General features: G+C 34.6%; 2 protein-coding genes and 1 non-coding gene across 4 annotated transcripts; 1 reads left to right on the top strand and 2 right to left on the bottom strand.

Annotated features, from left to right (window-relative positions):
* Window positions 1-211: 211 nt before the first annotated feature.
* On the bottom strand, window positions 212-6788 carry LOC120272383 (cell number regulator 13-like). Of its 2 annotated transcripts, XM_039279206.1 has the most exons (9): window positions 6533-6788; window positions 5507-6027; window positions 3556-3968; window positions 3178-3287; window positions 2358-2429; window positions 1820-1926; window positions 1630-1723; window positions 574-659; window positions 212-379 (listed from the first exon to the last, which is right to left on the bottom strand). In XM_039279206.1, exons 2-8 carry the CDS (start codon window positions 5912-5914, stop codon window positions 610-612), a joined length of 1254 nt encoding a protein of 417 aa, XP_039135140.1. In that variant the 5' UTR covers window positions 5915-6027; window positions 6533-6788; the 3' UTR covers window positions 212-379; window positions 574-609. The 2 variants fall into 2 exon arrangements, with proteins under 2 accessions (XP_039135140.1, XP_039135139.1); XM_039279205.1 differs by lacking the exons at window positions 212-379; window positions 574-659 and adding an exon at window positions 740-933 and having other exon boundaries at window positions 6533-6787.
* A 9981-nt stretch (window positions 6789-16769) lies between these two features.
* Window positions 16770-16876, bottom strand: LOC120272780. The gene has a single exon (XR_005540316.1). It is a non-coding gene; the product is annotated as a small nucleolar RNA R71 (small nucleolar RNA).
* Window positions 16877-17991: 1115 nt separating this feature from the next.
* On the top strand, window positions 17992-18528 carry LOC120271566. Its single transcript, XM_039278248.1, has one exon. The coding sequence runs from the start codon at window positions 17992-17994 to the stop codon at window positions 18526-18528; it is 537 nt and encodes a 178-aa protein (XP_039134182.1).
* Window positions 18529-22707: the final 4179 nt, after the last annotated feature.

Below are 22707 nucleotides of genomic sequence, written 5' to 3'. Positions count from 1 at the left end.
CAAAATAATCCACTAAACAAACACTGAACAAAAGATGAGACACAAACATGAATCATAATTATCCAGAATTAACTCCAAGAGTCATCTTCTTGAATTGAAATTTAGTTTGTAAAGAAGCCAAGGTCACTGTTTTCTCTTGTTGAATTTCAAGTTATGATTGAAGAAATATCATCATAATTATACAAATCAATTCCTGATTTCAAGTTATGAAAAAACAAATCCCATCATAATTATCCACATAATTTGAAACAATTCCCAATTTCAAATTATGAATAAACAAATGTCATCATAATTATACATATTATTTGAACATGAGTGATGAGTCTAACTCAGTCATGTAATATGTACACCCAACAAATACCACACGCCAGAGAAAAACCTAAATTGAAAACAGAAATACTTCAAAATCAAGAGAGCTTAACGAAAACAAAACATATTTCAAATTAATTAAAAATTGCTTTCTTAAATAGGAATTTTAATTAAGGATCAACAATTACCATCTTTAACAGATTAACTTGTTCTTTTTGACAAACACTACAAAGAACAAAAGAAACACCATCTTTTTTTTTTTACCTCCAGGTCAGTCAACTCTTCAGCCATTCAAACATGTCAAAAAGAACCCAGACTCACCAGGCACACTAACCAAGCATGGGTTGTTCCTTCAGATTATGAAAGAAATATCAGGTTTGAATTGCATAAAACTTACTGGAATAACTATTTAAAACACTGAAAATTAGCTCAATAAAACATAAACAAGGGGGCATGGATATTACAAAGAATACAAAGGATAAAACATGCAGGTGGAACTTCAGACTAATTGTACAACTAGTTAGTTGTATTTTTGAAATGCAAATTGGACCGCTGCATTTCCAGACTACTCTTAGGATTCCATATATTGGGATGGGGGTGGGCTTGTTTTTGTCTTCTCTGGACCTGCAAACATAATGCAGTACAAACATTACTTTTCCTTTCTTATCAGGAATTTCTAGCCTAGCTATTTAACCCTGTGAACATTGCATCAAAGTCATTGGATAAGTGCCATGTAACAACGAGATAATAGATTTGCCATTCAGCTATATTGCCCAGTGACACATGGCCGATGGAGGACACCCCTATAATCACAGTCACCTTTCCCTTGAAGTTAAGGTAAGCAAGCATGAGATGGAGAATCAGATAAGAGCTTCTCTAGCTGGTGTATTACTTGTTCCTTTGAATTGTGTTTCAATCTCTCAGGGATAATGGAAATGCAGACCATAGTATCACTCTTTAGCCTTATTTCTATATTCTAGATTTTTACTAAAAACTACAAGGAAAAACTACGAGAAAATGCTTGGTATCTGTTATGTATCTATGTATGTATTTGTGCATGTGTGTGTGTGTGTACAAGTGTGTGTATCTTCTGCGGATATAGATATGAGTGACTATGTCAAACCAAGAAATACTAGCATACAAGTGTTTCACACTTTGAGTAAACCAACGGATAATATAAATCTCAATATAATAGAAGTAGGGTAGTGATTCACATAGCCGATGATGTGTAAGAAGGATTTTTTAACTGGATTCAATAGCCTAAAGCCTATTTGTGTAATTATGATCATGAATGTCTAGACAAATATAAGGAGACCATACCATTAATACCGCGAATCTCCACTTCTCGCCATTCTTGAACAAGGGCACAGCAACAACACATCAAATGAGAAAGGAAATCATCACAAAACCCTCCCTGCCAAGGACATGCAGCCGATACCAGTGAGTGTGTAGCTTAAATCATGCTAACTTCAAAAGAATCCACTATGTAATGGTGTCAATATATAGTTACCTTGATGTCCAACATCTGACGCAACTTCATTCGGACATTACAAGTGTAACAGCAACATGACAGTATCAGCGAATAAGCCATCAGGTCATTACAGGTTTCTGCAGAAGCTGATGAGAGGGCAAACTGTTAATTTACTAATATAATCTAAACACATTGGATGTAATGTCTTCGCTGAACATGCACAAATAACAAGTCAGACATTAATGCTATGAAATAGTATATATCTCATTAGTTGAATGAAGACCCTCACTTGCCTCCTAAAGCAAGCATATGGAAGAGTTTGGACATTAGAGGGAAACAACACAAGGAAAATCATGAATACAGTTCAAACAAAAACCAAGTCCTATATGAATATTTACGTAAGCAAACCTGGTAAAAGACACATAATGAAAAAAAAAGCAATTATTCATTATAAAGAAGGATCACTTCAAAACTCTGCATTTCTTACAGGCATGCAACATTCATAATGGCTTCCTTGAAATTCCATAGACAGATAAAAAAACAGAAAGATCGGCCAACAAAATGAAAATCTGCTTACAAATGTATCTCTTTTTGGCCACTGTAGCGATCCTAGCAAATGTGCCACAAGGGTAAAAGAAAGTCTTCATACCTGCAAGATGTTAATAAGAAGCTCAAAGGTTGGACACAAAGAGTAAAGAACAAAAATGCTTCAATTCAGAACACGCGTGAGAGCGCACACACACATAATATAATAAGAGAAGTCAATTGACTTTAGCTTGAAGAACATAAAGGCTATAACTCAGAAATCAACAAATAAAAAATTGACTTCACACATGTAAGGCAAAGTGAGCAAAAGTTGTGTTTTTTGACAAAATGACATAACAAAATTAATGGCAACAAAAAATGATGTAGCATACTACATTGTGTGGATTGAAGTTCTTAAATCTTCAAAAATTCTATGACCATTAAACATAGACAATTGTCTACAACAAAATTAGTCACCATGCAGTGCTTCTCTGGGAGTGCCAACTCCCTTGAGATGGTCTACAATAATTTAATCTTGAGAACCACACAAAATTGAATTTTGTGTTAACCACAGATTTCAAAGTAGGTAAAAACCTGTTCTAATTCCAAAGATTTATAAATAAAACCAGTAATCAGTAAACACACAAGGGAAAGCCCAATGTATATGATCCCCTTATTTTATTCCAAGTAAACAACGTCACAGTAATAAATTATAGACAATAACAGAACCACCTAAAAAATGCACCTAAAATTGTTTGCACAGCAAAAGTTATATGATGCAAACAAGGAACAATGCTTTCGGAATCGTATAGTAATGATTAATGCAGTGATAAAACCAAATTTCAATTAAAAGAAGTGGTTTGTGGCCTCACATAAGTAAGGTTCTGCACAACAATCAAGCAAATCAGTATGCCATTCTCCATGGCTATATGATCTTTTACTTGAAATCAAGTCACGACCAGACGAAACTGGAGAGGAATCTCTGCAACAAGTTCAAGCATAAAGAAAAATTAATTTAGTTTCAACATCAATCAAAAGGCTTCTAGAAAAAAATAATTTATTATCATCAGCTGAAACTTAACAAGGTGTGTGAGAGCCACATAATGCACATGAAGGATATGTTAAGTTAAAGTAAAAATTATCACCAAAACAAACAATAAAGATAATAATTACATTTTAAAGTATCAAACTAAGGTAACAAGGAGATATAATATAAAAACATATTTAGTGAATGAAATTTCAAAATTAACCTTGACGGCACATAAGTCTCATGGTGTTGCCTTTTATGATTACCAGCATAGCTGTCCACTTTATCATTACCAGCATCTGAATGATTTGGCTCTGATTTCTTAGAATTTTGCGTATCTTTATCAGGAAGTGAACTAGCCACAGTTTCTGTCACTCCGATTAAATGTTGAATCACTTCACACTGACCAACATCCATGTTAGCTTGTGATCTTTGTAATTCTAGCTGAAGTTTTGCATTCTCTTTTTGAAGGGCTTCATTGAAAGGCAAATTTGGATAAGTAGTTGAAAGAGACTTCTTCAGCTCCATACTTTGATTTCTTGAAGGATCTGGATTAAGTATCATATCTTGAATCTTTTTGTCCTCATCATCAAATGTATATTCACGCTCATCCCTCTCAATATACTCCAGCTTTTCCTACCATGAAGAAATAGAGACATATATCAAGTCGCAAGCAAATAACAGCAATATATCAAAAGCAGGAAAACAACAGGTAAGTTACTCCTTCATGCCCGAATATAAAATTAATAGACAGCATGATGAAATAAACTAAGGAGACAAAAGAAAAGGAGAGCAAAGGTATAATAGCAGAGTTGAAATATATAAATCATATCAAAATGTTTCTACTCTTTCATAATCGATCTAATGCATGAAGTAGGAAAGTCCAAGATCATTTTTAACCATATACCTAGCTACAGTAATAGTCAAAAGTCATGCTAAATTTCAAATCTAGATTAAATCAGTTGTCCAGAAAAGCTATGCATTTTCCTTTTCTGCCTTTTCACTCTCGATTTCCATAATTTTGGCAGCCCTGTTCAGCAGGTTATTGAGTCCATTTTGACAACCAAGCAGGTTAAGCCAATGAGTTAATGGGCCAGGTATTATTGACTTCAATATTGGACTCATTTTGTAGCTGTTTCTGCTGCAACTAATTCAGTTGGATCCAAAGCTTGGAATGACAACCAGTTGGAAACCCTGGCTGTAAAAGACTCAGAATTTTTTTAATTAGGCTTTTGTTGTAGCCAGACATAATTTCTGTAGCTGCACCTTCTTTAAATGTGTGGGGTTTGATTTGGTTGTGTTAATTGGTTAGATTCAACCAATTGGGACTTCAAGTTAAATCCTATATATAGTCAGGTGTGGAGTGGGTGGTTATAATAATTTCAACAACTTTTAGATGGTGAGTCAAAAGACAAACTAAAGGAGAAACACGGATATGGCAAAAATAAAAATTATATATATTTAAAAAAACAAGAAAGGTCCACAAATTACATGAAAAGATGACCATGTCAGGTGTCAACCACTTCAAGTAAGCTCAAGAAGATGAAAATTCCGGCCTACAACCATAAGAACCTGCCAACTGTTCTCTGAGCTGACTATGGAAATAAACACCAACTCAACATTCAATTTGACAGTTATTATCATGCAAAAGGCAACTTCATAAGTGACATATTTAGTTTAGATATAGCTGTAATGTCATCTTATTCTTAATCATTATCATTTCACAAGGCTACAGACATAGACCAAATCTTATTCTCTGGACCCAATAGAGCAACTCCAACTGAGAACTTGTCGACAAGCCCTTTCCTTTGACAGTGACATATAACCATGGCAAGACACATCAACATTCCAAAATCATCACCACAAAGATTATTAGCAGCCATTTAAACCACCAAGCCTTCAATCATAAAAGGATTCTCATCTATTTACTGAGCAAAATTCCACATTACATAAGCAAACATGATAACAAAACATTATTATATACTCAAATGAAATCACGGCAATTATAAATAAACATAGTCCACGGCCAAAACAGCAAAATCAATTCTAAAAGCTGGCAAGTCGACATTGTTTTTCGTCAACCACATGACATCATACCATACTACCAATAAAATCATATATGAGCACACAATTTATTATCAATTATTAATAAAAAAATGCATGAAAATGCTTACCCTGACCCGGGAATTGTCCACAAGAGTGATCAGAGGCACAATTTTGAGATACCTATCAATCTCGTTCTGCGCCTTCCTGAACTGATACACAATGTTCCAACCCATGGCCAGCAGATACAAATAGCTCCTATTCTGGCAGCTATCAACCAATACATATGACCTCCGGAGGGCGTCCTCAAGCTGCTCCAATGGCTCCCGTGTCTCAGGGTACCTCTTGAGCTCCGAGATCTTGAGTTGCTCCAACAAGTTCCCAATAAGCTTCAGGTGCTGTGCAAACTGGCGACAGTTCCTCTTGTGCATTCGCGCCGTATTAGCCGCCTGCACAATCATTCCGATCAGCCGTACAGCATCAAATCCTGTCAGCTGCGCCACATTCGCCAGCTCCCCGAGCTGATCCCATGACGCCATTTCCTACTTCTTTCTTGGATACCAATATTATCCAGAGAAATCCCAAAATCTATTCCATTTTTTTTTGATAATTTCAGCAACAACACCAGCTGAGAAGTACGGTTTTAATAATCCTGAGGATTTTAAAAGAGAAAAAAAAATATCAGAAATATCTGTGAAAAACAAGAAGAGATGCAGGATGCGTAGGATAATTCCATTGATCTTACTGTACCCCAATTTGCGCCGAAAATTTTGGCAATCTAGGCCATTTTTAGGCGTTAACCACAACCAAAAAGGTATAAAAGCTTTGATTTTTCAGAAAACTCTACCATTGTTAATCCAAACCATGTGGAAAAAATGTTAAAAATGACAGGCGGCCCATTGCTCTAACTCTACTCCAATTTGGAAGCTATCCACAGCGAGATAAACCGAGAAGTATGCAAATTAGAACCCAAAAAAAAAAAAAGGAGAAAAAACATGAGAAAGAGAAAACACGCACAAGTCATCCAGCAATCATACTCCACTCCAATTTCCACGAACAACATCGATACAAAAACTATAATTTCTCAACAATCCCACTCACATTTAACCAAAAATCATCACAAAAAACCATAAAAACACATTAAAAACTCCGCTTACCTTAATCTAAATCGATTTCAGCGAAAAAGCAGCCACTTTTCACCAGATCTACGTACAGTGATCTCCAAGGCCGCCGAGACCGTGGCCAATCCAAGAGCGAAGGTTGGCTGGCAACCCTAAATCTCCTCCATTATCTCTCCTTCAGTGAAGAAACATTAAGAAAGCAATGAGGGTTTGGACGGAGGTCCTCGATTTCACTGCGATGGTGTACGAGTTTGGGAGTTGGAGCCAAAGCTAAAAACAGGACATGGATGAAGAACATTACTAGTAACGTATGGTTTGGGGCGTAATTTACAAACAGAACCCTCCTTTTTTTATTATTTGCATTAGTGGTACTATAAAGTTGAGAAAAGTAACCAAATGATGGCCAGCTGGATTTGTTTGCCTCGGAGGGGCAGGTGAACTTTTGATTTTTTTGGCTCACCGGGATTAATGGCGAATGTTTTTTTGTTTTAGAAAATATGTTTTTCTTTTTTAAGTAACTTGTTTTCATTTTTTAACAGGATTTTTTAAAAAAAATTTATTTGCCAAACAGCGCTATCTTATTATGCATTATTATTCATACATTATTTATTAGTTCTTCATACATTATTTATAAAAATATTATGCATTATTATTCATACATTATTTATTGGTTCTCCTGTGAGAGAAATCATATCTTTCACATTCTTCTGAACTGTAAAGCAAAAAAAATTTATTTATTATTGTGGAATTATCATCCATAATATATCATTTTTTATATATGTGACCAGAACGTCATTACCCTATATGCTATTTGTTCTTATATAGAGTAAATCTTTATGTGATCATTCAATCATCATAATTTATGTTATATTATATTTATTTGTCTATTTTACAATTTTTGTGGAGCTCAACTTGTTACATTTATCCAAAAAAAAATATTTTTTATAAAAATAAAAATATATATAATTTTTATTTTTTATTTTATATTTTTGTTGGTCTTTCACATTTGGAACTTTGTAAAAATAGACCTCTTTTTGAGTGGATTTTAATAAAAAAACTAAAATTTCCTTACAAGTTTAGTATTTTAGTTTTTTTTATTTATTTTTTAATTTTTGTTTTCTATTTTAATGTTGAGGTTGCTTTTTTAATAGAATGCCTATAAAATATAAATATAGATTGCAGCGGGCCTCCCCCTTGCCGGTGAGGAATAAGATAGGGGTAATGGTAATCTTATAATTTTTATTTAATTTAGATTTAAAATTTAAAATTTTGAAAATAAGTGATGTTATAATTTTTATTCAAAGGAATTTACTAGTTTTGTAAGATTTAATTACTGTAAAGATCCGTAATTATATATTTTCTCCCCCTTTAGTCATTATAATATTTTTAGGTATAATTAAGTCCTCATATTTAATCGAGTTGGGTCATTATAGTTTGCGGTGTAGATGGACAAGTGTAAATTGCAAGAACTTAATTGTACCTAAAAATATTGAAGTAGACTAGAACGACCCAACTCAACCAAATATAAAAACTTAATTGTACCTAAAAATATTAAAAGGACTAAACAGGTAAAAATACACAATTATAGAGACTTGTACGATAATTAAACCGCTTTGTAACCCCGTTTTTGTTATCGTGCATGAATAAATTAAAAAATTTCTTTAATTATCCTCGAGATTTTATCTACTAAGAAAGTAAGAAAAAGATTTTGATTGATATTGATTCAAATAAAATATAAAATTTTGTAAATTTGCTATTGACTATGATATATCGTATCCATTGACTAATAAATATTTGATTTTATCTACTAAGTAACTAAGATATATATATATATAATCTCAGTTTCATAGTGATGATCCGGGGAAAGGGTACCTCTGTAAATAGTCTAACAAGAAAGGGTACATTTACAATGTACCACTGAAATGATGCCACGTGGAGTATCGTATCCATTGCCTAATAAGCGAGCATGGCATTGATATTCAGATCCTTAAGACACGCGTCACGATCTCAAAAGCCATCTAGAAGATATCAGTAATCTAACGGCTTTTGAAGAGCGACTTCTCTTCAACCGCCATTCTTTTGCTTTAGACAGTGTAAATTTTTTCATGCAACTCTTTTTTTTTTTTTCTAATTCCAACAAATTTACAAATAATTCCTATTTTGTTGTATGCAAACTTTTATAAAAGTTATTATAAATCCAATATATGTACTCTAGATTTATTTATCAAAATTGAATTTGAATATTATTGATTAATTACATGTGTGCTGTGTGGTCTATCACTTGTTAAGGTCTGAGAATAGTGAGAAGCGTATCGGAATGAAATGCTTATTTTATTTATCAATATATTTGCATTTTTTTTAACATGCATTTGTATTTATGGTCCATCAAAGTTGACGTTGATATATATATATATATACTAGCTGTTTTGTCTTGACAAGTTGGCATAATTATTTTTATTTATTAAATTATATAATAAAATAAAAGGGTGAAAATAAATTGAGTGCCATCGAGTTTATAACGCAGTAGCATGCGACCATTTACATAAAGTGATGGTAAAGACTTTCAATATCCAGAATTTAAATCTTCTAAATTACACCATGATAATAATAAATTTTCAATATTGGTTTAGACTTGCAATGCAAACTCTACATTGGACACATGACTAAATAATTAATCCGGGAACCTATGCATGCCCTGACTAATTGTTAATTATCTTTATCACATCTTTCAAAAAAAACAAATAAATAAATAAAATGAGTGAATATTATCTTGGACGGGTTTAAGAAAATAAAATAAAATAAAATAGTGGATTTATTTTGTGAAAATAGTGTATTTATAGGGATAGATTTTGAAAATAAAAATGAGAGTAAAAAATAGCTTTAAATAGATTCAAGATAACATTTTGAAATATCAGATTCAGGTCTTGATCGATAAAACATGATTAATTTGTTTAAAGGACATGAAATATTAGCTCTTTGATGGAAGTTTTTTTCTCTGAAAATTTTCATATGGTTTTTTTTAATATACCCCTGAAAGTGAACTAATTGCGTTTTCATGTTTTTTTATTATACACCATTAAGATATATTATTAAATTTTAAATAATAAACCATCATTCATATGTACTCCTACAAATTTCTTAGCGATATTAAGCGGGTGGTCTTGCGTTTATTCTTCAATTAAAAAAAAGTTCATTTTACTAGTTACTAAGCTAATTTTTTAAGAAATTAAGCTAATAGTTTTGCATATATATAAAAATATAAATGAATTATTATTATTGTAAAAATTAATGTTTATATAATTTATAATATATTTCAATAGCTTATTTAGAACTGAGTTGTACATACATAAACAAATTTTATGGATACACATGATTTGTTTTTTATTAAAAAAATATACAAATAATTAGTCTAGTCAAATTCTTTTAGAGATCCATAGAAAAAAAAACCTATTTTAATATTTTAACAAATAAAGCTTTGGGTTTTACTATTTATTGAATAAGTAACTCGAATCATGTTGCAAAATGACATATAATAATTAATAAATAACATGAAGTTGTTAGGTGGGCATAACTTGTGAAAGTTTCAATTTTTTTATATAAAAAAAATTATATTTTAACAATGAAAAGGTTAGTAGGCCTTTTGGTGGCAAATAGCATCAATGAATCAATGATAAATAAATACAAGTTGAGTGATGATAGGGGCATGCCATGTAATTCCAAAGCTCACCATCTTTGTTTTAGTGCCAACCATGTGCTCTAGTCCTTGTCTTATTGCTTCATACTAATAATTTACAACCCCACATCATTAGTCCACTCGTGACCACTTTATTTTATTTATTTATTTATTTATTTATTCATTTGTTTTTGGGAGAAATTGACAGGTGGAGTGTACTAAGTACTTGGATTAGATGGTGGCTCAGTTTGTGGCAATTTTGTAAATATTTGAAATTATCAAACCCAAAATTTTCAAGGAAACAAAATATGATAAACATTTTGTAAAAATAATTAAAATTTATGTTTCATAAGATTTTCCCAAGGAATAACCTTCTAATGCCGATGATTATATATATATATATATATAAGAGAGAGAGAGATGAACAGTTCTAGCATCTAGGAAGATTTTATTTTAATTTAAGTCCTTAATTGTTTTTTAGTGTAGCGAATGTAGCTCAAGATGTGTAACTGTTACTAGTGAAATCTATGTTTTTATTTTTATTTTTTCTATGTTTTTTTTATAATTATTTTTATCTCAATCAATGTGATTTATTTATTTATTACAATAAAAATTGTACAACTTTGTTGTCCTCGATCAATGGTAAGGTCTCAAATAAAATTAGAATAGTTTTTTTTAAGTAGGGAAAATTACTTGCATACCTCTGTAAAACCATAAAATTACTTAAATCCCCCATAAAAATACTATTTGCTTTCATAAACCCATAAAATTAACTTTTTTACTTATATATCCCTACTGTTAGTTACCGTTAGCCACCGTTAGGGTTTATGGAATTAACCATAGTTCCCACTTAACCCAACTTAATAAAATTACCCAATTACCCTTAACATCATCCAACCTAAGCCATCTTAGAAAAATTCCCAAACTTCTCAACCACTCAACCGCCATCTTTTGAGGTTCCCTTCACACAAATCCCTTCAAGCCACGTCATCTCACTCGCTGGCTCTTTCAAATCGACGTAAGTGACGTCTACACCGTCCCCAGAGATTTCAACATAAACTCACTGGACCAATTCAACACCGGCTACGCTCAACGTCGTGGCATCTACGCATGTGTCGTTACCTTCACCGTCGGAGGTATCAACGTGATCAACGCCGTCACCGGAGCTTACTTGGAGAACCTCCCAATCGTGTTTATCGTCGGCGGGCCAAACACCAATTAATGGACTTTTTTCTTATAAATTTCATATGTGATTATATTTTGAGTAGGTGTATGAAATTATTTGTTATATATTGTTACATGTCGTAATTTTTATCTATTTTTAGGTTGTGTTTGTGAAGAGCATATGATAATGTAAAATTTTTTAGAGATGTTTATAAAAACCTTAAAAATATGAATTTACTCAAAATTTCATGATTTTTAATAAATTTTAAAAATAATGAAAGCGTATATAAAAAAATTACATTAGTTATCTATAATTTAAATAATTTAAAGTCTATAAAATATAATAAAAAATTTTGATGGGTATATTAACAAACCCATAATGGTTATTTGTTGAATGAAATGAGTAATGTCGATAAAATAAGAAAAAAACAATTTAGAGGGGTATACAAGCAAACCTATTTTGGTAATTTAACCTTATTCCATCCATTGATTTAACACCATTAAAAGTCAACTTAACCATAGGGGTATATAAGCAAATATAATTGATTTGTAGGGATATACAAGCAAACATTATTTTTATGAAGGTATTTAAGCAAATTCATGATTTTATAGGGGTATGCAAGTAAAAAACCCTTTTAAGTATTATGGGTCAATAGAGAGGTGCTTTAATTATTAATTAAAAATATTTAACATAACCTTATATATTATATAATAATAAATAGGCCAAAAGGTAACGTAAAGTATTATAAGTGTTAGGATATGAACCTATCATAAATCTCATATGAAGCCCACATGTTGCATGAGTTTAGGTTAAGCATCAATGGATTTGGGTCAAAAAGGTTGCGTTGGAAAATTAGGCCAGGCCAAGTCACCAACTCATCTAATGACAATATAAAGTATAAGATTATATATGATATTATATAATATTATTTATACATTTATTTTAGGTGATTGACCCCAGAGTGAGTGGGATGATACTCGGAGCCATATCCCCTGGGTGTTTTTATGGTGTTTTCCTACTTAAAAAATTTAAACTCAAACCACTCACTTAAACTACTAAAACCTCTGAATCAATTTTAATGAATAATATTATTTATTTTATTAATAAAAAAAAGGTAAAACATTATCCAAAATTAATTCACCAAATTAAAAACTGATATTCAGTTGTAATAATTAAATTATATTAAAAAGAATTCCATGTGTTGAATGAGTGTTTAAATGGGTTGAGATGGGTTAAATAAGGACGTTGGAAATTAAGTTAATAGCCCATGTCATCCAAATTTCATTGTAATTAGGCAGAAGTTCATTTTTTTTTGTTTTTTGGATAAATTTCAACAAAAGTGGAGCTTTTTCTATTTTTATTTAAGGTGATATTTGTTTTGTTGTGTTTGGAGTTACATATAACTTCAAATATGTTATGAAAAATCCCATGTTTAAGGGATTCAATTTTTAGTTTGATCGATCAAATCTGTTGTAATTAATGATTTTGTTTTATGACCAAATAGGCCGTAAAACAAATATCACAAAGGATTCACAAGTTTCATATGGTAAGGTAATGTTATCTTTTAGATTCACGTTGTGATCCTTCCTCTTCTACTGCTCTTTTTCTTCATTTCTATTTCACGTGCTGATTGTCAAACATCAAACCCCTAACTCTCCACTGTCATTGATTTCTTCTAGATCTACATCGGTGCCCTCTTACCTGATCCACTTTGCTTACTGATAGTCGGTATGGAAGCTCTGTTTCCCGCTGCCACTTACCTTTCTGAGATCTACACCATTATCACCTAGCTTCTACTTTGCTGGTGATTGTCGAGAATCAACATTGATTCAATTCGACTGTCTTTCAAAGCCTTAGTTCTTAACCACCACTCTTTCTATAAAAAGGTTTGCAATTTTTTCCCTTATTGTTCGTTCTTAAATGGGTGATCTTCCAAGATGTTAATGTTGTAAGATATCCTATGTACTATAAGCTTTTATGCATGATATGTAATAAATTTATAAGTATATATATGCGTACATAGATGTGCCAATTTCTTAATCATTGCTCTTTATTAAGTCATGCAATTGAATGACTACAAATAATTTATAGAGTTATGAGAAGATTTTAGGTTGATAGGTCTGAAAGATTGAAGGAAAAAAAGAAAAAAGAAAACATAGATGAAAATGGTGAATAAAATGATATGTATAATATATTGTGATTTATTGAAAAGGCACAAGTTAAAAAAATAAAAAAAATAATAATTCTGGCCAGTAAAATTTCAACTCTAACAAAACATGGGAGACCTCCTAAGCGGCACATTGGGCAACTCCGGTGGTGATGCGGTGGAGCACGGTGGATCTCTTGGCAGTGCAACTCTCCTTTCGGAAAAAGATGACGTTCAAACCACCGTTGTCTCTTCTGAACCTCTCCGAACCTACTTGCCTCAGAAGTCTTCTTTGAGAAATGAAGAAAGAAGTGGAACCTCCTTTGCGATGGTTATTCATTCTTCCTTCTTGCTTCCACCCACAGGCGACCAACTTGGCTCGGGTTTGACAGTAACTAGCACTGGATTAGGGTGCAACACCAATGACGCAGTCCTCCATAACTTCCTCAGCCCCTTCAGGAGACTCCGACGTCGAATGGTCGTCATATTTTCAAGCGCTGCTGTTCCCGAGGGGAGAGATCTCCTTGACTTCACTATCATCGACCGGATCACATGTTGATCGAGTGTCATCATCAACTCACCCGCCAACGTTGTCTCGACACGGGTCACTGTACAACCAACTGCAACATCATAGCCAGTAAGCTCCATCCACGATCTCCCCCTCCAGAAGAGAATTTGCACGAAGTGACGCTCTTCTCCGCAATTGTTCAATCCTCTCCAGGGAGCCTCTGCGTCTGGAGGTATCCTCCCCACACCACATACTCTCCTGCGTTCAACAGTTTCTTTACCAATAACCTAAGACATTCATCGGTCGAGAGAATTTCTTGCCAATTTATCGGTAGCTTCAGTCATCACCAGCCAAACTTTAGAGATTACCCTCCTTGAGGGTCTGGTTACATTCTTTGGCCTGCAAGTAAAAAAGGTCATGCCATTTGGTTGGAGGCCATTCACTATCGAGTTTTCAATGCCGAAGGATGCAAGAGTAGCGGAGGAGCTCAGTCACTTCCACCTCTCAAGCAAACACGGTCCTTGCTCGATAAAACTTCACTATTGGATACCGGACTTAGGGTCAGAGGGGTCACCGATGCCGGCGGCCACCTGGATTCGGCTAACCAACCTCCCATTTCACTATTGTAATCACTCCACCATCTTGACGATTGTGAAGCTATTCAAGGAATTCATCTCAGTTCAGAATAGCTGATGAGTGCATTTCATATCATATTTATTTAACCTCAATTCAGTATTTTTCTCGTCCTTTGGCATAATTTTCAATACATTAGGTGCTATTTTGGGTATAGTTGCCACATGTGCAGGATTTTGGGGTTCGAAGCAATTTGGAGTGTATTTAGTGAAGAAACGAGCGAAGAACGAAGATATTTGCTAAGTGCTCAAGCTGAACACGGGCATAGCACGATCGTGCTTTGTCCTATTGATTATCTCTGCCTGGAGGAATGCCCAGCGAAAACTCAAGCAGAAGGATGGGCATGAGCGTGTTCCTCCTACTGAATATTCCAGGTCTAAGGCATTTTCTGCGTAACAAGGGAAGCACGTTTCGCTAGCCCCTAGCACGATCGTGCTCGAGTGAAACACATCCCATGCACGATCGTGCTTTCTCCCACTAGAAAATCTAAGCGAGCGCTCAGCCAATTCACTCAAAAGCCCATCCGAGGAAACACAGTCAAAGCACAATCGTGCTTAGCCCGTGTCGAGCCCAAAACTGCCCTTTTTAACTCCAGATTCTAGGGTTTGACTCTCATCTTTGTTCGGGGATTCTTCTCTCCACCGGGAAGACTTTAAGGAGAGCAAAAATCAGGCTGCACCACATCTTCTAAGGGGATCAAGGATGAGGCGGAGGTACAAAGAAAGTGGGGTTAGCATATCGGAGCTCGACTAGGAAGATTATCTTGTGATGTAGGGAGTCATGGCTACTTCCTCTAGATCTTTCTCTTTATCTTCCTTGGTGTACCAGTCCATGAGGGGGTAATCGTCCACGGTGCTCCGGGACATGAACTATGATGCTTTGTATGCTTTGACTACTTTCTTTTAATATTTATGGAGTTCTTTTGATTCTTGTGTTAAATCTTATGTTGCATAACTTGATGAGTTTAATGTGCACAGTTGCTTTGGTAAAACTTGGTGTATGGATACCATAGTTGTAGTTGCTTGTGTGATTGCAAAACTCGATGTATTTGAAATGTACAGTTATCTTAACAAAACTTGGTGTATATGAGAACCATAGATGCAACATTGCCTTTGAGGACACACTTGAATCTTGGAATGTACCTAGTAGGCCTTAGAAGCAAGTCAGTATGCTATAGCTCATAGGGATCGTCCGGGGAATTGCTCTCTTGTCATTGAAATCTTGATCCTAATCACCCAACATCTTCATCTATTCTTCCCTTGGTTACTTGTTTCTATTCTGTAAAATAACCCAAATTCTTGCTTAGCTAGACATCGGAAGAAGAATCAGTACTTAAAGTCCAGTCCTTGAGGTTCGACAACCCTACCCCTCACGGGGTATCACTTTACTACTTGCGTGCTACCCGTATACTTGCAGAGAGTGCATCAAGTTTTTGGCACCGTTGCTGGTGACTGGTAACTTTTAGAAAAATTTGGATTCCGGTGTAGTTTGTTAGTATTGTTCATACTTGTGAATATTTGTTTTCTTTTTATTTTAGCCATTATTTTTATCTTATTTTCATTTTCACTCTTGTTACTTTCTTGAACTCACATTGACTTATCTTTTCGTGCGTAGGCACGAGTGTATGACTCGTGGAAGCACATCTTCTCCATTGGCAAACCCTAACCCGGAATTTGAGAGGAATTCAGAAGAAGAGTTAGACAGATTAATTTGAGCGAGACAGGGTCAGTGGAGATCAGTGTGGACGTAAGTCAAAAGGAAAGTATGGCCAGGAATAAACAACGAAGGATTTCCGATTTTGCCCGACCAAATTTGGAGGGAGTGGGATCAAGTATTGTTCGTCCTCCTATTACTGCAAACAATTTCGAACTGAAACCGAGTATCATTTAAATGGTGCAGCAGATGTGTCAGTTCGATGGAATTCAAGATGAAGACCCATATGAGCATTTAAGGAGTTTATTGGAAATTTGTGATACTGTTAAGGCCAACAACGTGTCTGAGGATGTTGTTCGTCTAAGACTTTTTCCATTCTCATTGTGAGGAAGGCCCAAACAGTGGCTAAATTTCTTGCCACTAGGGTCTTTGACAACATGGAAATAAGTTTCAGAAACTTTTATCACAAGATACTTACCTCCAGCAAAAATCACCAAACTGAGGAGTGATATTTCATCCTTTGTGCAGTTAGAATCTGAATCCTTATATGACACTTGGGAGAGGTACAAGGAAATGCTGAGGAAATGCCCACAACACAAAATAGTGGAGTGGATGCAGATTCAAATCTTCTACAATGGGCTGAACGATGCTAAAGATGCTTAATGTAGCCTCAGGGGGTTCGTTGTGTAACAAGCAACCTAGCGCGGCATACACATTGATCGAAGAGATGGCAAACAATGGCTATCAGTGGAGTTCCGAGAGGAGCAAGCTTGTAAAGGCTGCCTGTTATTTACCAAGTGGATGTTGTCACCACTTTGGCCGCACAGGTTGAAGCTATTACGAAGAGGTTGGATTCATTGCAGTCATTCAGCATAGTGGATGGATCTTCTAGTGATAGTTGGGAACATCCATGTGAGCCCAGTGGTTTTGCTGATATGGGTACGAGACAGTTGGAACATGTTGATTTTGTTGGGCAGAATCATTGTTTTCAAAACAACCCATACAACAACACTTACAATGCAGGGTGGAGAAATCATCCGAATTTTTCATGGAGCCAACCAAGACAAGTATAAGGGACACAACAACCGAATAGACCTCCCCCACAAAGCACACAACAATCACCATCCTTGTCATCATCAATTCTATTAGTGAACTTACCGGATTGTTAGTCAATTCATCAAGAGAACTGAAAGTCGCTTCTTGAATCATGAAGAAATGATGAGGAACACTAATGCTACTATTAGGAATCTGGAGCACCACATGGCTCAGATGTCCAAATTGATTGAGGAGAGGCTTCCGGGGTCACTCCCTAGCAATACTGAAGTTAACCTGAAGGAATCCTTAAAGGGTGTTTCATTGAGAAGTGGGAAGCAACTTCCAAACCCTTTTGAGAAGGAGCCCGAAAAAGAGAAGGTTGAACAGCTGTCATTGTTGATCTTGAGACTCCGTCAATTGTAGAGGAGAAGGCATTGGAAGAGAGTAAGGAAAAGAGTACATTGCCAGCTTATTAACCAAAACTTTCTTACCCTGTGAAGATGAAGAAGGATCAATAGGAAGAGCAATACAAGAAATTCCTCGACATGCTTAAGACTCTACACATTAATGTCCCATTCGTAGAAGCTCTTACACAAATGCCGAGGTATGCTAAATTTTTGAAGGAGTTGCTCACGAACAAGAGGAAGTTGGAGGAAGTGTCACTGGTGAAGAGTGTTAGTGAATGAGAAAACTCTTGCTGATAGGAGGATTCATTGTTCCTTGCACAATAGGAGGGTTAGTGAATGAGAAAACTCTTGCTGATCTTGGTGCGAGCATCAACCTCATGCCCTACAAAATCTTCCAAAAACTTGGGCTTGGAGAACTGAAAGCCACAGCTATGACTTTACAGTTGGTCGACAAGTCCATCAGGCAACCAAGAGGGATAATTGAAGATGTTTTGGTTAAAGTGGGAAAGTTCATTTTTCCTATAGATGTCGTCATTCTTGATGTTGATGACAAGGTTGAGGTACCATTGATTTTAGGAAGGCCATTTTTAGCAATTTCAAAGGCTCTCATTGATATTAAGGATGGTCGAATAACACTCCAACTTGGAGAAGAAGAAGTGGTTTTCAAACCCCGAGACTCTATGAGACATACTATGGACTTTGATGACACTTGTTATTGTCAAACTTCCATGTTGGAGATCTTCTTACATGAAGATTACCCACCCGACGTTGAACTCCTCAGACTTCCATGTTGGATATCTTCCTGCATTTGATCGTGAGGCAAAGACTCAATTGGAATGTAACTCTTCTCATCATGCATGGGGAAAGTTGTCATCCCGAGCAACCAGAAGATTTGTTCCAAGGTTGTTGTTGATGGAGATCAGCCATCTGTTGATCGCGAGGCAAAAATCTAATCGGATGGCAATCCTTCACTCAGAATTGTTGATCACATGGAGTATATTCCTGATTTGGTTGCTTTGGCAATCCCAAGGGAGAAAATTGCTAATCTTGAGGTGTCCTCCAATACATCTCCACCATTAAAAGCTTTGGATCGTGCGAATCCCGAGGCGTTACCTAATTATAAAAATTCATTTGCCTTCCCTTGCTCTAATCCTGAGGCGACCAATTTGATTTCTAATTCTAAATTAGAAGCAATTTCTTTGATTTCAAGTGCTTATCCAGAGGCAGCTTCCTTGTTATCTATCTCTTGTATGAAACACTTGTAGTCATCATCTTTGATTCTGTAATCGATACTCGTGAGTTAGAGTTATCCAATCTTGCTCCAGTGTACACCATTCCATGAATGGTGTACTTCCCCTTTGTGGGCCTTTTTCTTGTTGTTCTTGGTTTTGGTTGTTTTGTCTTTAGTCGGGTTTCATTTCTAGTGACCTGGCTTCTATGTTGTTCTATTTCTTTTTCAATGAAACGATGGTTTATCCACTTTTTTTTTTTAAAAAAAAAACCCCAATTTTTTCACTTTAAATGGGTAGATATATGCACAATTACAAGCATTATGATTTATACCTAGTATGGATTGACATTTGGAGATTTGATGGCATACTTTAGATGATTTGACAAGCCAATAAAACTTAGCATTTATTTTACACTACAAAGATCATCATATATTTTACAATTTACTTAATATGCATAAAATTGATTATTTTGGAAGCTAATGCTAATGCAGCTGAACATACATTTATAAAATTAAAATGCTCTCTTGCCTCTCAAATTGGGTTGATGATGTGCTAGATTTTAATAAATTCCTTCATGATTAATTGGATGTTGTTGTGCTCACTTTATTTTGTCTATTTACTTGTTGCAAAGTTGAAATTCTAACTTTTATTAAGCATATATTCAAATAAATTTACCTTTTTCCTTGTCTTCTCTCTAAGTTGCAACTTAATATGTATAATCAAGAAATCATAAACCTGTCGCAATGATCTACTGATTGAGTTGAAGAGAATTCAATCACTCTCTCCAGTATCAAATTGTGTATTTGCTGCATTTCTTAATTGACAAACTGTACGGGTAATATCCTTTGTGTGACGTTATATATGTTAACTTTATATGCTTTCATAATTGCTTGATGATGTCTTAAATTATCTGCATTAGAACATACATTAAAAAATATTATTTCCTTAATGTGCTCGGATTTGCTACATATTTTGTGTCCCTAGTTTTTAACTTGTGAAGTTTTAATCAAATTGTTACCTACACATTTTGTTGGTGACCTTGACATAAACTCTTTCAAGTGCTCTTTTTGTGATACTAGAACCACTTTCTCAAAATTTTCCCCTTTCTTTTGGTTTTGCTTCTACATTGCTTATCAAATGTGTTGTAGAGCCATCCTGTTTTTTTTTTTTTTCCTTTAAGAAAGTAGTGAAATTACTGCTTGGGCTGAATGAATTAGGTGCCAATAATTAGTTGGAGAGTTTTTACATTGTTGGTAAACCTGTTATGGACTCTCTTGGTTCTCAAATGGATTTCTAAGTTACTTGAATTGGAAAGAATGCTAAACTCATTCTAATGGGGTTTTAAAGGAGCTGATAGGAAAGAAATACATTAGTCATCTTGGGAGAAATTATGTTACTAGTAAGTTAACTGAGGTATTGAGTTTCATAGATTTCATGGCTTTAACTTAGCCTTCCTCACAAAGACTAGGTTGTGGCTCCTTATGCCCCCGAATGCATTGGTCTCAAGAGTTTTCAAAGCTTAGTATTTCCTTAACAAGTGCTTTATTGAAGCATCACTTAGGCACTACACAAGCTTTGTGTGGCAACATATCCATATGGCTTTGTTCTTGGTTAAGTTAGGTGCAGTTCTGAGAGTAGTTACTTGAGATAGTATTAGTGTTTGGTTAGATGTAGTTGCAAATGTAATGGATTTGGAGTTACAAATCTTTGTATTTGAAAATACAGAAAAGTAAAATCCAATGTTTGGTTGGATGCATTTGGAATTCTAAATTTTAGAATTTTGTATTTTGTTGGAGGGATTTGTAAATCTAAATTTAAAAAATTTATCTTGTTGTTTGATATATTTAAAAGATGTAAATACCTGTGGTAAGGTTACCCTTTATTGATATTTGGTTTTGTTAATTATAAAATCTATCATTATATTTAATTAATAATAATTAATTAATTATATATAAATTAATAAATTTAATATATATAATTATATTTTTGTTGCATTAATTTAATATATATATATATATATTAACATCTTTAATTTATTTGAATTAATATGCAATTATACATTTGAATGGTGTGATAACACTATATCATCCATCCAAGTAGAAGCCGAATATATAAATAGATCCAATCTAAAAATCTCTGCACATGATCCTAATCCAAATCACACATATTTCAAAATGTCATAGCCATAGACCAAGAAAATAAAATAAAATAAAATCTCCACCACGTTGGCTGATCGGATGAATTTGAGAAGCAAACAAAGGGTTGGAGGGATTGTTGAAGATGAGATAAAGCATTGATGGCGAGTTGTCTCACCCCCAAAGCAAACACATGAATCCTCACGTGAATGTCACATGAGGGATTTGAGACCCGGGAGTTTGTTTTACACCGAGTTTAACCGTATTCATGAATCCCGTGGTTATGGGATTTAAAAAGTGAATTACTTTTTAAATCCAATCAAACAAACAATAGAAGTTACAACTCCCGGTATTTCAAAATGAAATGCATTTCAAATCCTGCCAAACAAACGTACCCTTAGAGTATTTGAGAATCCCTGGCTAATGGATGAAAACCCATATGTGTCAACAATGGCAACTGAGGTAAGTAAAGATCTGTGGGAGTAATAACAGGCAATGGGACCTTCTATTATCAATAGGTTTAGTGAATGCTAATGATGTTGCCAGGGTCTTAATAATACCTTTGTTCATTCTGCAAATGAGCATTTATAGTGAAAAGTGCATATAAGCTCTTGCATTTGGAACCAATAGATAGATTTGGCAATGGATCCTGGAGTAGGCTTTGGAATATCAAAGTTCCATTTAGAAGGAAGCATATAATTTGGTAAGCAGCCAAAAGCTTCCTGCTAATAGCATGTAACTTATAAGAGGGTGGAAGTTAATCGAGTCTGTCCTATATGCAAGATGCAGAAGAGACAGTGAAATATATTTTATTGTGGTGTGCGTTTGTTTAATAGGTCTGGCAGGTGTGTGGTTTTTGTGTTGCAAGCTTTCAAGAAGGTTCCTTCAAGGAATGGCTTTCTAAAATACTCTCTTGTAGCTAGCTTGGTTGAGGAAAAAAGAGAGCTTGATGTTCACAATCTAGGCCATTTAGAAAAGTAGGAATGAATTTGTGTGGTCTAGTGGCTCTTTGTTTATGTCTTGGGTTGTAGTTATGTGTGAGACAATGGAAGCAAGTGGATGGTTGATAATTCAAGTAAATTGAGATATAGCTCTGTTATACCACAATCCACTCCCTCTATGAATAGATGGTTAAAACCTCCAATAGGGGTCATAAAAGTCAATTGTGTGTGATGCAGTAAGGTTTAGCTATCAGGATAACACATGATTGGCATGGGTTGCTCAGAATCATGAAGGCTATGTTAAGGGAGCTTGCCCATTATGTGTTAGAAAGGTTTTGGGCTAGATCAAGGAACACCGGATTATTATTGTCTAAGATAAACTAGATTTGTTATTAGTGGCTCAATCCATCAATGCGAATTGGAAAGATAATTCAGTGTTTCGGTCAACTATAGGTGATTTTGTAGACGTGATTTGCCTTGTTTGTGGCTTAGTCGACACTCATGTTTATAAACATGTGAATAGCACAGCTTACTTCAACACTCGGCCTCTATTTCTAAGCAGGGTCTACAGTCCTCCTCAATATCACTTTCATTCTTGTCATCCCAAGGCCTTCTTTAAATAAAGATGTTTTTTAATTAAAAAGAATCACCTAAATTAAAAAATAAATACTTTATAAATAATA

Source organism: Dioscorea cayenensis, chromosome 11 (assembly GCF_009730915.1).
Source record: "Dioscorea cayenensis subsp. rotundata cultivar TDr96_F1 chromosome 11, TDr96_F1_v2_PseudoChromosome.rev07_lg8_w22 25.fasta, whole genome shotgun sequence".
Lineage (NCBI taxonomy): Eukaryota > Viridiplantae > Streptophyta > Magnoliopsida > Dioscoreales > Dioscoreaceae > Dioscorea > Dioscorea cayenensis.
The sequence above is the reverse complement of the archived record's forward strand: the minus strand, read 5'-3'. Positions and strand labels throughout refer to the sequence as shown.

What these genes read in the sequence shown, in the direction of transcription:
- LOC120272383 (XM_039279205.1), bottom strand. Translation starts at nt 5,914, where the DNA reads ATGGCGTCATGGGATCAGCTCGGGGAGCTGGCGAATGTGGCGCAGCTG. An exon ending in GTCAGATGTTGGACATCAAG is followed by an intron (nt 1,724 to 1,819) that starts GTAACTATATAT and finishes TGTCCTTGGCAG; the next exon opens with GGAGGGTTTTGTGATGATTT. An exon ending in GGAGATTCGCGGTATTAATG is followed by an intron (nt 934 to 1,629) that starts GTATGGTCTCCT and finishes TTATGTTTGCAG; the next exon opens with GTCCAGAGAAGACAAAAACA.
- LOC120271566 (XM_039278248.1), top strand. Translation starts at nt 17,992, where the DNA reads ATGAGAAAACTCTTGCTGATAGGAGGATTCATTGTTCCTTGCACAATA.